Below are 15,297 nucleotides of genomic sequence, written 5' to 3'. Positions count from 1 at the left end.
AGCTCAGTGGTCCCGCCCACTCTCCCCCGTAGCCAATCGAAGCTTCTCCACGGGAGCCCGCCAATCAGAAGACGCACCCTGGCAGGGCGCGACGGGGGCGGGGCGCTCCGCGGTTGACGTGCCCCGGGAGATGGGCGCTGTGGACCAATCAGAAGCCGCCCCCTCCGCCCTTGCGCAGGCGCGCGGGGAGCGGCGCGTCCTCCGCGTGCGCGTGTGCTGACCGGCGCCGTCATGTCGTGGCTGTTCGGGCTGAACCGCGGGGCGGCCCCGGGGGGCGGCGGGGACGCGGCGGCGGGAGCGGCCGGGCTGTCCCTCCCGCCGGCCCCGGGAGGCGGCGCGGCGGGGGGAGGCGGCGGCGGCGCCGGGGACCGTCAACCGCCCAAGGACAAATGGAGCAACTTCGACCCCACGGGCCTGGAGCGGGCGGCCAAGGCGGCGCGGGAGCTGGACGCGTCCCGTGCGTGAGGGGCCGCGGCCGGGCGGGGTTGCGCGCCGCTAGGCGGTATCTGGGGTTCCGCGTTGTGCCCAGCGTGCGTGTCCGCAGTGCCGGGGCAGCGTCGGGCTGTCGCGGCGCCGGGGCCGCTGCGCCCCGCGGGTCACTGCGGTCGTTGGCTTCTCTGAACGGTCTCTCCGGGGCCTGGGAAGGGGGAGGGAAGGTGCTGGAGCGCATTCTCGGCTCATAGAATCATAGAATGGCCTGAATTAGAGAGGACCCACAAGGATCAGCGAGTCCGGCTCCTGTCCTCGCATGTGACAACCTCAACATTCACACTACGTGTCTGAGGATGTTGTCCAATCGCTTCTTGAACACTGTCCGGCTTGTGGCTGTGACACCTCCATGGGGACCCTGCCTATTTCCTCTGCATGAAGGACCTTTTCCTTATGTCCAACTGACCCTCCCCTGGCACATCTTCCTGCCATTCCCTCAGGTCTCCCCTCAGCCTCCTCCAGGCTGAACAAACCCACTGACTTCGGCTGCTTCTCATACAGCTCCAAACCTTTCACCGACTTCACGGCCTCCTCTGCACCCTCTCCAGTAGCTTTATTTCCTTTTACCCTGTGTCCCCAGCCCTGCACACAGTGCTCCAGGTGAGGCCAGAGCAGAGCAGGACAATCCCCTCCCTGCTGGCTGGCCGTGCTGTGCTGGACGCACCCAGGACATGGGTCCCTGTTGGCTGCCAGGGACACTGTTGGTTCATGTTCAACTTGCCATCAGCCAGAACTCCCTGTTGACTTTGGATTATGCATGAGCTGAGAACATTTCCAAGCATGTTGAATGTGTCACTTCAGAGCAGCGCACTGGACAGTCTCAGTGCCGGGTTGGATGGAATAGATGGAGCAGCTTCTTATTTGAGAAGAGACCTGTGTGCTGCCGATAACCTCTGCCCGCTGTTCATTTCAGGCCACGCAAAAGATGCTCTTAGTCTCGCCCAGATGCAAGAGCAGACCCTGCAGCTGGAGCAGCAAGCAAAACTGAAGGTGTGTCGGAACTCCAAATTTGTTGTACAGCCAGCCCACCTCAGGCAACTGGCAGCTTTGTGGGGGTTGTGAATCAAAGTCTCAATTTCTGTCAACCTGCAGAGGGTGTTAAGTTTTTCTTGTTGCTGTTCAGCTTCAGAGAATCATAGTTACTTGCCTTTTACAACCAAAAAAAAGTAATTCTGGAAGATGAAGTGCAAGCTGGTTTTGACTATTCTTGGACATGTTTTGTGGCCTTGTTTATAACTTCCATATCATGAGTGGTTTTGTAGAATATCACTACCATATCTCCTAGAACATAACTACCATTTTTAGGGAATGACAATAGTTTTATGCAGGGAGCTCTAAAGTAGTTGGGTAGAGGATAGACTTTCTTTTCTGAAGGAATTTGGGAATTGTTTGAGTGTTGGTTTGTTGGGGTTTTTAAAAATGAATTGTAGTAAATTCTGAAATGACTAATTATGAGATTTCTTACAATCATATTTTATGATCACATTTTGCCTTCCTTGTGTCGTTGGTCGGCTTTTCTGGTACCACTCTGATTACAAATGGTTTTCTTAGAATGTAATTGTCTCTAGAATTGCTCTATAGGATGAGTTACCGAGCTCATTGTGACGATTATCTTTTCACCGTAATAGGAGTATGAAGCTGCCATAGAACAGCTGAAGAATGAGCAGATACGGGTACAAGCAGAAGAGAGACGAAAAACGCTCAGTGAAGAAACAAAACAGCATCAAGCAGTAAGGAAATGAGGGGGAATCCGAGTGAAGGGAGACCTTGGTTGTGTTCCTCATGGAAATGGCAACAACCCATTCATTGCCTAATCTTTTTGTTTTTTTGAAGCGAGCCCAGTACCAGGACAAGCTGGCAAGGCAGCGCTATGATGAACAGATGCGGCAGCAGGTACGGTACCTTCATCTCTAACCCAGCTGTGAGCTGTGTAGGAGCTTTCTGAAGTCAAAGTGGTGATTGGAACTGCGCCCTGGTGCTGGGCGCTGTCACTTTCATCTGTACAATTTGCTTTTGGCACCGGCAGCACTGGCCAGGCAAATCAAAGGTCAGGAGTGAGGACAAAGCCACTGAGAGCGTGGGATTGAGAGTACAAATCTGGGAGATGGGGAGAGGAAGAATGCACTTCAACCTAAGTACTAGCTTCTTGAACGCATTTGTAGTATTTAAGCTTATACAAATACCTACTTGACCCAAGTTCCTATAATTTTAACCTACTTTTTGCTGTCACCCCCACCTGTAGCAACTTGCTAATGAAGAGAATCTGCGGAAGCAGGAGGAATCTGTACAGAAGCAGGAGGCCATGAGACGTGGTAAGCTGGTCACTTTTGCTTAGCTAGTGACAAGATGGGCTCTCCTTAATGACCTTTGACTCCTTGTCAGTATTGTTGCAACACGTTTCTTTCACCTGCCTGCTGCCTGGGATTAAGCCAGCCCAAAAAGATCGTTCTCCTCTGTCCTTTTTTCTTTTCAAGCTACCGTGGAGCGAGAGATGGAGCTGCGGCATAAGAACGAGATGCTGCGTGTGGAGGCAGAGGCAAGAGCCCGTGCCAAGGCTGAGCGGGAGAACGCAGACATTATTCGGGAGCAGATCCGCTTAAAAGCTGCTGAGCATCGCCAGACAGTATTAGAGTCCCTCAAGTATGTGCAAGCCAGAAGGGCATGGGTTGACTTTTGCAGATTTCTCCCATTGTGTAGGAAACTTTGCTGTTTGTTCCTCTAAACTCCGAGGAACATCAGAAGTCCATTTGTATCTTGTGCTCTGAACAACAGGAATCATACTAAAGAGAATCCTCTCTTTCATCTGTCATGCTACATTGTGATGTGAATGTCAGCCAAAGAGGCTATTTAGATAGTTGTGAATTTTATGCAGTTTTTCTAATGGGTTACTTCAAACCTTAATAATAAGATTGAGACTCAATTACTCTGAAAACTGAGAGTTTTTTCAGTTTCTGAACATGTGCCATAAAGGTATAAAGCAGTCTGTCTGCAAAGGGACGGGCACTTCGGTTTGTAATTTGTTAATTTTAGATCCTTTGAGATTTTGAATTTTAAAAGCCTTAGGATTAAATACCTTTTATTGCAGTTCAGCACCATTAACGTATTAGAGAAAGATATTGATATCATTTTAATGCCAAATGCTTTTCTGGATTTAGTCCCAGATCAGGTGTAGACATCAGATGATTATAAGTGTATTTGCCATGCTTGTTCATGTTTCAGTTCCCAGGTGAGCCCTCAATTAGCTTTGACTGCTTCTGAAGATGATAATTACAAAGTTGTCGTGTAAATTGTTTCAATTCAGTCTTTGTAATTCCTTTCTCTCCTGCCTGCCTTGCTGCTTATTTACCCCAGGACAGCTGGGATGCTCTTTGGGGAAGGATTCCGCGCTTTTGTAACAGACTGGGATAAAGTTACAGCCACGGTAAGATTGTGACGTGTATCGATATCTTCCAGAAAAGTCTGTGTCGTGTTCTCCAGACCTTGCAGAACATGATCTAAAATTTGCTTTGCTGCTTGCTTATCTCAAAACTTTATATCTAATTTTAGTGTAGCCTAGAGGGTACTTAGAGAACTGTTATGTGCGCTAAATAAGTTGATTAAAAGCTAGGGCAGTGTCTTTTCACAGGACAAAAGAGCGTGGCAGCGGCTTCTAGTGGGCATAACGTTGTTTCTCAGTGCACTACTTACAACAAAACTTTGCAGTGAAAGTATATTTTTAGTAGCATGGCTTGTTAAAATGGACATTTTGCTTTAAGTCAGACCTGCCATCTGCTCCACCCTCTGGTTTTATACACAGAGGCTGATACAAAAGATGCTTTGAGCGCACTGGGGAGAACAAGATGTGCTTTTAGTGGATCCTTTTGGAATCTGCAGGCTGTACCTGGAATGCCTGAAGTATTTAGAGCCTTCTGCAGATTAGTGCTTTTAGCTGCCTATTCTTTTGACCCGGATACCAGCTTCCTCCATTATGGTCATCTGTGCTTCTGATGAGCTCTTATCTTGTGAATTTGGGACATTTAGCTTCAAGAAAAAAAAATACCTTTATTTTTGGAAAGGAGATAACACAGCCAGAACTCATATATTTTTGTTGCTTTATAAAGTGACTGTGAGGCAAGAATTTAGCCCGTTCTTTTAGGGTTCCTCTAAATTAGCTGTGGATTTTCAGCTCTTCCTGCCTACTGTAAGGTTTGCTTTTTTCCAGCCTTTTCCCATCCGTTCAACCCCAAAGATTCTGCTCAGAAGCTTTTTGCTACACACAATAATGTATATAATGCCAAGTGTTTTTCATGTAATTCTTCCCTTTTCTTTGCAGGTGGCAGGTCTAACCCTGTTGGCAGTGGGTGTTTACTCCGCCAAGAATGCCACGGCGGTAGCGGGGCGATACATAGAAGCACGTTTGGGCAAACCTTCCCTGGTGAGAGAAACCTCACGCATTACTGTGCTGGAGGCGCTGAAGCATCCCATCAAGGTAAAATGCAGCTTTGTTTTTGTGTTGCACTCAGCCATGAGGATGCAAAACTCCTTGTGCAGCTCTTGTATCACGCAAGGAGCTGTTGATGGCTCTGCAAATAAATTTATTATACTATTAAGAGATGTATAGGTGGGCTGAGCTCATTGTCATTTTATATGACTTTTTTGTCCAGGTGAGTTGTCAAAACTCTTAATTTCTACGTCTCAATAATTGAATTTGTCCTCTGTAGGTTGGTAAGCGTCTTACCAGCAAGGCTCAGGATGCCCTTGAAGGAGTTGTTCTCAGCGTGAGTACTCTTATTTTGCTCTCTTGGTCCGTGAAGGATGACTTTGGAGTCTAAATAAGAAAGGCTGTTTGTTTACACTCACTTCAAAAGCTGTAATTCCAGTAATTCTGCAAACAGCACCCTCGGGGCACCAAGACCTAAATAAGCTCTTGTGTTCAGTGTGACAGGCATTAAGCACTCTGTTAACCTTTTTTCCCTCTGTGTAAAGCGGTTGGAAATCTTAGTTCCTGCAGGAATAGCTTTCGCACTGCTGATTTTTCTATAAAAAGGTGTCGTAGCCGAGTGGACAGAACTTAAAATGGAGTAAATCCCGACATGGAAGGGGAAATGACCCTGATCTGAAGTGATAAGCAGCCAAAGTTAAGGCTTAAAAGCCTGAGACTGCAGGAGCTGCCTTCTTGCTGGTACCGATCTGTGAAGCTGATAGATGCAAGTCTTTGGTACTTTCTATTCCGTAACTTTAACCCTTTCCTTGCAGCCGCAGTTAGAGGCGCGTGTGAGAGACATTGCCATAGCAACACGAAATACAAAAAAGAATAAAAGCCTATACAGGAATATTCTCATGTACGGTCCCCCCGGCACTGGAAAGACGCTCTTTGCCAAGGTAAAACCCGGCGAGGTTCTGCCAACCTGCACATTGCGGGGCTGAGCACCCACGCTGGTCTGAAACCTGTTATGTAGTATTGCGTGAACTTTGTGTTCTCGTGCCTCTGGGAAGGGAGGAAGGGGCATCCAGCCTGCTTCAACTCCGGATTAGTAGAGTCTCTTGGATTCTAGAATTAGTACAATTGCTTGGATTCTAGCGTGAAGCGTAGGCAGAAGAGCCCTTCCATCTGGAAAAGGCACTTGGCAAGCGTGACTTGTGAAATCGCAACAGCAGCCTCTGTCTCGCTGCCACCTCTCTTCATCTCATGCACTTGTCTAAATAGGGTCTGTCCTGCTGTTGCTTACTAATCCCAGAGCAGAGATAGGTCTGGTTTTACTGTGCTTACGTGCTGCCAGGATGGCTTTTGAATGGATTTAAGTCAGGATTTGATTTTTGACTTGCTCTTCAGTGCTCGTCCACTGAGGTTTCACATACTTGTTGAACAGTAGCAGGTTTCACATGCTGATACAGGTTGAATTTTTTTGGTCACTATCGATGCACTAAAAAGAAAATTCTGTTACTTTGCCTAAATCCTCATTGGGTTCACTGATCATTCGATTCCAGTCTTTTATTTTTTTTAAACTAATAAAATTCTGTTTGAGTTGTATTAGTTAGGCATCTAGTTGAGAATAGAATCTTGTTCTGCTGCACAGAGGAAGTTATAAAGTAAAGCATGGAGAAAGCAGTGGAGGTAATAAACAATACACAAGTCCAAGTTGAAGGTCTAAGTATTCTCATCAGTGCCTTCAAGCATTAAAATTTTGTGCATTGCCATAAGACTGATCTTCTGTCTTTCGTTCCCGTTCAGAGCAATGCTAAAAGCTGCCTCTAAGTGACTAAAGAATTATTACCCTCTGCAAACAAGCATGCTGATAGGTCTAAACTACTTTTATTTCCCTCCTACTCTTCCGTGGACTTGCAGTGAAAGAGACCACTTAACTTCATTTTGTTTTCTTGTTTTATTTTCCAGAAATTAGCTGTGCACTCGGGCATGGACTATGCCATCATGACCGGTGGCGACGTTGCCCCTATGGGGCGGGAAGGAGTCACTGCCATGCACAAACTCTTCGACTGGGCAAACACCAGTAGGAGAGGGTGAGTAGAGCTGCCTCAGAAGCCTCCGTTTGGGTTCTTGCTCAAAGAAACTCGCTGCAACGATGTAGTTCAGAAGGTGGAAGAGATACGAGGACACTCAGCTGGGTGAAGATGGCTGGGTGCTTCCACTGCAGAATTGTCTTTCACAGCACTGCCTGGGGCTGAGTTTACTCGGTCCTGGTGAAATCTTCTGTGCTTTTGAACTCCTTACACTTCAGATAGCCATTTTATTAAAGTTGTGATCAAAGGTTACGTATGTCCATACATCAATATTCCAAGCTCCAGTAACATCCAATAACATTCAGTAACATTCAAGCAGATTTTATTCTGGATATCCAACACAGTCAGTACTGTGTTGCCTTTATTAGCAGAAAGCTGTTGTGATAAAAGACACTGCTCTGTAGCGGAGAATATTTTCAGAGAAACTGGAGTTGAGTAGAAGATGTTAATAGGCCCTGAAATCCTTTGAAAGCAAGCTGGTTTTGAAGCTAGACAAGAAGGTAATACAAGCTGTGACAGCTTTATGAGCAACCCAGTTCTGTTATTGATAAACATCCTTATATGCTTCGTCTCTTGGGAAGAGCACTACCCTTGGGTTATAAGGGAATTTATTTTTGTGAATTATTCATTAACTTTATTAATTCACTTCTCCGCGGGTAGTAAAACCATTATATTATTGCTAATGCGGTTTGGAAGGCAAAAACCCAACAAAATAAGAAAGCAAGTTGCAGGGAAGGACTCTGGTTTCAGGTTTTCAGAACAGTATAAGGAAGAAAAATGGCAGGAAGATGCTGTTGTCACCAAGATTTCTTGTATGCTTGTGTGCCTGTCTTGTGCCTGTGCACACATTTATTTAAATAGGAGGCGTTGTAAAAACAAACACTTTCACAAGTACTTGGAGAGCCAGGTCTAAATTTCAAGGATTTACGTCAACTTGGCAGTAACACACCAGCACTGGTAGGTACGAGCCCGTTGCCAAACCATGGAAACTCCCATCTGTGCCTAAAAATCAGAGGAGGTTGAGGTGGTGTGCCCTGGAGTTGCTTCTGAACAGCAAGAAACAAAACTCCAGAGGCCTGGGGTCAGATTTATGGCCTGAGGTGTCTTAAGCTGATGCGTCTTTCTTAAGTGTTGGGATGGGCCATGTTCCTGCAGCTTGGCTGAGAAATGCTGCCTTAAGAAATGAGTTTGGTTGTGTGATCCTTGGGTGCCTGGTAGTGGGACAGGAGAGTTCTTGAGCCGTTTGAGCCTCACTTACCTGTGTCCTGTTACTGTGTAGTGCTTTCCTTTTACAGCCTCTTGCTGTTTGTGGATGAAGCGGACGCGTTTCTGCGGAAGAGGGCAACAGTAAGTGCTTTATCTATGCCTGTTATCTGTCCGTGCTGCAGGGTTAGTCAGCCAACAGCCGTCTTGTTTAACCTGATTAGCTGCCTTCAACAGGCAAAAGATTAAGACCAACAAGTGCCTTACTACTCACCTCATAAGTCACCGTATTGTACACTGACTCCGGACCTACTATTGGAACCCAAATGGTCTATGTAAAGAGCTCTTCCTAGAAGATGACTTGAAATGAGTGTGTGAATTCATTACTATGGCTTATTTTCCTTATAGAACTTCCCAGCTAAAATAGTGTTCAGCAGGGAAAGCCACCTGAGCCACTGGTGGGAGCCTTGGGTTTGAAGTCAAGAGAATCACTGAGTGACTGGGTGAATATTTAATCTCAGTGCTTTGATTCCTAACCCTTTTCCTGGGTATACACATTGAAGCTCTTTTCTAAGATATTACAGCGCTTTGGATTCTACTGTAGTGCAAATACTTGACAACAACAGAACTCACTTTGTCAATAATGCTGTTTGAAACTGTGGCCTGTCTTAGGTCCCCAAGCAGCTGATCTTCCTTTCCATTTCATCTTTACAGGAGAAAATCAGTGAAGATCTCAGAGCGACTTTAAATGCATTCCTGCACAGAACAGGGCAGCACAGCAACAAGTAGGTATCCAGTTTTCAGCCCTTACAGCAGTTGATATTTCCGTGGATTGAGGAAAGTCTTTAAAGAGTCTGTGGTTTGGAAATGTATGAACTGTGGTATTAAGGACATGAAAAAATCAACGTAGAATAGTCTCTTTATATGCTGAATGTCATGTGCTCCTACTTTATCTTTTCCTTTGACGTGGAAATTAGAACTCAGAAGGGCCGTACACAGGGTGGAGATCAGTGCTTGTAAAAAGGGTGTTTCTTTGGCAAAAGGGATCCTGAACTGCCTTTTGGGACAGCACTTACCATGCACAGGGCATGCAGTCCCTCTCACATGTCATCCATACTGTGCGTGACTCCCTTCCAGCACCGTAGGGAAATTCTTTCCTGAAACGAGTGGCGTTTCAGTTTCCCCTGATGTTAAATTGCTTTAGCAGTGCTCAGGGTGTGCTGGTGGGTGCTCTCCCTGCGCTCAAAACCCTTGGGCTGTCATCTTGTCAGACATGGAATTCAACCCTAATTTAAACTGTGAGCCATTCTGGGAGACTGAACACGTCCTTGTGATTCATGCACGGCTTTTTACTTCGGAGCAGCCTTATTGCTGCTGTGGGCAATAAGAGTTCACTCGAATAAGTCTAATAGTGCGTGTAAATCTGGCTGGTTTGGTGGGACCCTGAGGAGTACTATCACTTTACCGGTGAATTGTCACCAGTGGAACTTAAGTATTGTGAATCCCTGGCTTAAACTTGCCAAAGAACTTTCTCTTGCTGGTTAGCTGACTGTTTGCTTATCTTGCTCATTTGTATCATTTTCATGACAGGAATGGGCAAGGCCTGAATATCTCGTTGCATGTCAGTCCTTTATAAGCTTGTATTTCTGCAGGGGTTTGGGGAAAGCCCTTGTTGGCAGAAAAGGAGCAGTTTCGTGCCTGTGTGGCTCTTGGGTTGGTGAAGTTATCTTCAGAAATGACAGCAAAGAACACAGCCCCCTGCAGGCTGGGATTTAAACACACTGCAAGAACGTCAATATTCCAATAGCTGTGGTTAAAAGCCCATTTCAAATTATAATGCACTATTAAACTGGTAACATTAATTAAAGCCTTAAAATGGAATTGGCGTGGGGAAAAAGCATCATTACAAAGCAAAAGGAAGGGCTTCTGGCTTCAAAATGCAGCAGAAGAGAGCAGGACCTGTAAGGTGGCACATTGTACCGTGGAGCAAAGCTTGGTCAAACAAACCAACTTTGATTTATGGTACCTGCTGTGAATGCCTCTCTCCCTGCACACATTAGATGCAGTAGCAGGAATGTTGCCAGAGCTTCTTGAAGGAAACAAGTCAACATTTACCACCTGCCGAAGGATGACCTTCCGACCCGCAGGCCCAGCAGTGCTTCATTCCCTCGTTCTTAGGGCAGGATGAGTCTTCGATACTGGCCATGGCCGTTCTCAGTGTTCAGACTGGCTCAGCGATTTTTATTCTTATGGGTTTTTCAGTCTTCCCTCTCTTGTTTCATACTTCCAGGTTTATGCTTGTTTTAGCAAGCAACCAGCCTGAGCAGTTCGATTGGGCCATCAACGACCGAATAGACGAAATGGTGAACTTCGATCTGCCGCAGCTGGAAGAACGGGAGCGGCTCGTCAGGATGTATTTTGATAAGCATATCCTGCAGCCAGCCACAGAGGGTAAACAGTGAGTATCCCTGCAGAACGCTCCCACTCTATAGGATTCTCTTTCATTGTCTTTCTTCATCTCCTTTTCTGTGTATTCCATCACACTGTACCTATAAACCCACTTTAAATAAGTAGTACACCTAAGAGCTGGAGAGATGCGAGATCAGTTACTGCACTGGAAGCAATAAGGCAAGTAGGAACGCTGTGGGAACTCCTCACATCTGAGCACTTATCTTTGCTTGGCTTAGCCGAAACAAATCAGACCAAATGACTCGTTTCCTTGTGTGCTGTGCAGTCTTGCACTTTTTTGGTCTTAATCCAGGTCTATATGTTTCTTTGTGCCACAAAATCAGGCTTTTTGGGCCCAGCAGAACAACTTCTGTGCTCAGGCTGGATCTTTCTACAGAGATTGATCCAATCTGATCTTTGATTTCGTTGTAAGTGTTGATCTTTACAAAGCCTACCTCTGACTCCCTCACCCTCCTGTCCTGTCCTGTGGCTTCATGTGAACTAATCCCTGTTCTCCTGCTTTTTAGACGTTTGAAGCTGGCGCAGTTTGACTACGGGAAGAAGTGCTCGGAGATTGCCAGGCTGACAGAGGGCATGTCTGGCCGAGAGATCTCTCAGCTCGCTGTGGCCTGGCAGGTAAACTGGGCTTTTATCACCGGGCTTCTTGGTTTGTTTTCCCTTTCTGGAAGGTTTAAGTGTTTGATGTTGGAGTCTCAAATCTTGGCTTGGCTTTGTAGCTGGTACAGTGCTCTCTCCTACCAGGGAAGGATTATGGCTGCAGTTTGATGGGCATCTCTGGCAGAGTTAGTCCTGCCTGGTATTCCTGCCGTTCTGCGATCCATTCCCCTGCGCTGGTGCAGCTCTTTGTGTGGCTGTGCTGGGAACTGGGTCAGGGAGCTGATCAGAACTAAAAATAGTTTACGTACTACAGATAAGACTTAACTCTTGAACTGTTGGTCTTTTAAACTCCTGTATGACTGAACTTTTGGTTTGAGATGCTGCATTGCTACTCCTGCTTCCACTGCTGAATCTGTGCCTGAGGAAATGGCACAGGAGGGTATTTATCATGGACTTGGTGGAGATTAGTGATGCCAGGATCCCCATCAGCTCTACTTAGCTTGCTTGGGGTCATCTCTCGTGGCCAAACTGAACCTGAGATGGTTTGGGGAAGAGTGAAGTTCTGAAGCAGGAGAAACCATCCAAGGAACCCAGAACAGCAGCAATCTGGCCGCTCTGCAGTCTCGTGGCCTCAGAGTCCTGTCCCATGAAGATGTTCTTGGAGTGCTCTGCCAATATTGCTTTTAACATAAACACCTCAGTTAAACTAGAAGCCTGAGCCATAGCTACAGCTTTTTTAGGCTTAATTCCACTCTAAGCTGGGTTTGCAATTGATTAACTGTCATTTACATGAAGTTGTAGTTCACTGTTGATTCAGTCTGGCTCAGTTTGTCCTGAATTTACCAAACAGAAAAAAGAAGATGCGGAAAAGCAGAGAGTGTAACCTCTAGCACTGGGAACAATATTGCTGTCTGGCGCAGCTAACAGTCTGCATGCTAGAAAGCCATTTTAATCTCTTCTGCAGGAGACCAAGCATTCCCTTTTGTCCTTGTGCCTTCCATTCCCCATATCTAATCCTTTATGAATATAGCATGCATTAGGTACATTTACACACTTAAAAATTCCCTTCAGATCTGTTTATACTGATGTGCAGACTTCCCCATTCTGCACCCTGTACTTAAACCCATTGTCATGCTTTAGATAAACTGTCAAAAAAGCAGCCTTTCGCTGTACCAGCCCTAACCTCTGCAAAATTGTTTTGGCAACACTTGAAGAGAATTCCAGGAGTTTTATGTCCCAGTGTTAACAATAGACATGAGCTGCTTGTCATGTCCTTGTCTTTTGTGCCACTGACATAAATGCCTTTTTGCTCCATGAACCTTATTTAGATTCTACAATGAAAAAAACCATCTGCCTGAGCAAGTTATGGGGAGAATTTAATGTTTCTATCGAGGTCTGAGCTGAAGGACGTTATAAGTAAGCAGGGTGGAGTGTGTGTGCTTGTGTTTTGGGGTTTTTTTGAGCAGGCTGTTTTCATTATAAATGTGATTCAAAGGATACAGATTAATTTGGCCAAGTTAAAACAAACCACGCTTCTTGGCTGAAATGAAACATGAGGTCATCTAGGCTGGACTCATCATCTGCGCTCTATCCCTCTGCTTCCCCCAAACACTGCGTTTGCACATTATTTCATATTTGGATTCGAGTTATAGAAAATGAATAGTTGCACTGGAGAGAACGGGTTAAAATGTGTCCGTGCAGAAGGCAGAGGTATGAATGTAAATGAGGCTCAGGACCATTTTTATGTGTGCAAGCTACTCCCAGAAGGGACAGCTGCTTCTCCCATTTGCTTTCCTGACAGCCAGGGCCCGAGGCCTTCTATAAATAGAAAGTCATTGAGAAAATCAACAGAGCGTGAACTGCACAGCTTTGCGGGAGTTTCCACAGCGGAATTTATGGTCTGTGCAGTGGCAGCGAGGAAGGTACAGCATCATTTCGGTCCTGTGGAGGCACAGAACGCACATCCCAGGAAGGCACTTACTCCATTTTATAAACACCAGCTCCTGGTGACAAGAGCGCTGGACAAGGAGCCACAGGACGGAGTCGCTCGCGTAGGGAATAACCAGATTTAGAAACCGGTAGCTTGGAGTTGCGGTGTTACCTTGGAGATGGGTCGTACAGCCAACAGCATGAGCATCCTCCCCTTGCTCGGAGGGTACGGCTGCTCCTGTTGTCACCTCCAAAACGTCCATCGGCGCGGCTGTCCCGCCTGTTTGGACCCAAGCGAATCCTTTTGCTGCAGTTGAAGAGAAGCGGCGCACAGTCCTGTTTCCCCTAAACCACCACTGGAGATGGTGTGGGCTGTTTGGCAAGGATGTCTGTAGTTTTTTAGCCCTCTCTGCAAGGAGCTATGATCAGATTTGTACTGCCTGTCAAAGTAGCAACAGGACTGAGTGTGAATTTACCAAGCTGAATTGGAGAGATGGGAGGGCAGGTGAGTACGGGGTGGCAGCTGACACAGCACAGCAGTGGTGCAGGGGAGATTCCTAGCAGAACGCAGGAGGAAAGCAAAATTAATGCACATTTGACATCATTTTGGAGTTGCCACATTGCCCATATTCACCCTAGTGCCAGATTGCTGTGGGTGCCATCATGGGCTGAGAACAAGGCTGGATGTTGTGCTAGGGTGTGTGGGGGCAAACACGCACGTAGAAGATAACAAAAGGGGGGGACCAGGCTCAGATCTTCGCTACCCGTAGAAATTGCATCACTGACTTCAGCCTTTGCCCCTCTAGGCTGCAGCGTATGCGTCCGAGGACGGCGTTCTCACAGAGGCCATGATCGATGCCCGCGTGGCTGATGCCGTGCAGCAACATAAGCAGAAGATGGAGTGGCTGAAAGCGGAGGGTGTGGAAGCGAGCAAAGAGTCTGGGAAGAACCCGCTGCTGCCTTTCCCCAAGGGAACACCGGTGTGAGAAGTCCGCAGGTGTCGGACCAGCGTGGGGAGAGCGCTGGGAGGGTCTTCAGGGTGAACGTTTGGTGGAATCATGTGTTGAGAGAAACGTGTCCACTGGTGCGAGGGAGGGGGTACTGCCTCGGTCTGGCCTTTGATTTTGTGTTTTTAGAGTGCACTGGGAAAAAAAGTGTTTAAATAAGGCAGAAGCAACTGTATTAAAGGACCCCCTTGCTGAAATGCCATTGATTGTGTTAGTCTGTGTCGCCTGTCCTGCTGGAGAGCCCCAAACTGCAAATCCTGGCTGAGGAGGGAGAGACGAGCAGGGTTTGTGTGCTGCTGGCTGCTGCCGACAAGCTGCTCTTGCTACGTGAGCCTTTTGCTGCACTTCTGGAACAACTGAGAAATGTGCCGTTGTCAAGGGGTGAACACAATCCTGTCTCAATCAGGTGACATTTGTTCTGTGTACATACAAGAGGTCAGAAAATTGATTGCCTGTTTTCTTCCCTTTTTTTCTGAGTTTGAACTGGATTTGAACTCTGCGCTCTGCTCTGAGTTCCCTTTAGTATCTACACTGTGCAAGCACATTTGTCTGACCTAAATCTGTGCCCTTGAGTACCTTGCTGAGATGTTCTACTCCGACAGGAACTGACAGCAATCTCTGCTGCGCCCGTTCCGCTGGTGGCTGGTTCGGAGCTCATGGGCGCGGGAGCGGAACGGGGCTGGTCACCAGGGTCCTTGGGACACCAGGAAAGAAGCGATTCTTGCGGCTGCAAACCTCCGCTGCCGTCTTCTCTCAAGAGTTCTCTGGTATTTTCCATGGATGCCAGGGGAGAATTTGAAGTTGCGTTTTAGAGCCCCTTGTTGGTTCAGGGCAGGTGTCCCACAGCAGCGGGGGGTGCCCAGACCTGCCTGCCCCACTAACAGCTGCTTGTTACAAGCTACACTGCTGCGGGCAGCACTGGAAGAGAGGAAGGATTCGCTATATAAACCAAAACTGCATATTTTATTTTTATGTTTAGGTATAGTTGTCCTTTAGCCCACTGATTTACCAGAGGATTAGCTATTCTAGGCTTTCCCCTTCCTATTAAGATTTTACTGGAAGTATATTTCTGTTAAGCCTCAAGAGATGGAAGGGAGCTAAGCAG

The 15,297-nt window shown here is 46.8% G+C and overlaps 1 protein-coding gene across 1 annotated transcript; it reads left to right on the top strand.

Moving 5' to 3' along the window:
- Positions 1 to 232: 232 nt before the first annotated feature.
- On the top strand, positions 233 to 14,489 carry LOC308049274 (ATPase family AAA domain-containing protein 3). The gene is made up of 16 exons (XM_080358819.1): positions 233 to 457; positions 1,403 to 1,479; positions 2,118 to 2,219; positions 2,323 to 2,382; positions 2,732 to 2,801; positions 2,964 to 3,129; positions 3,841 to 3,910; positions 4,802 to 4,957; positions 5,190 to 5,246; positions 5,725 to 5,850; positions 6,863 to 6,987; positions 8,283 to 8,334; positions 8,905 to 8,975; positions 10,481 to 10,648; positions 11,166 to 11,274; positions 13,992 to 14,489. Exons 2-16 carry the CDS (start codon positions 1,435 to 1,437, stop codon positions 14,169 to 14,171), a joined length of 1,557 nt encoding a protein of 518 aa, XP_080214945.1. The 5' UTR covers positions 233 to 457; positions 1,403 to 1,434; the 3' UTR covers positions 14,172 to 14,489.
- The last annotated feature ends 808 nt before the right edge of the window (positions 14,490 to 15,297 follow it).

This window comes from Nesoenas mayeri (assembly GCF_963082525.1).
Source record: "Nesoenas mayeri genome assembly, chromosome: 24".
Taxonomy (NCBI): domain Eukaryota; kingdom Metazoa; phylum Chordata; class Aves; order Columbiformes; family Columbidae; genus Nesoenas; species Nesoenas mayeri.
The sequence above is the reverse complement of the archived record's forward strand: the minus strand, read 5'-3'. Positions and strand labels throughout refer to the sequence as shown.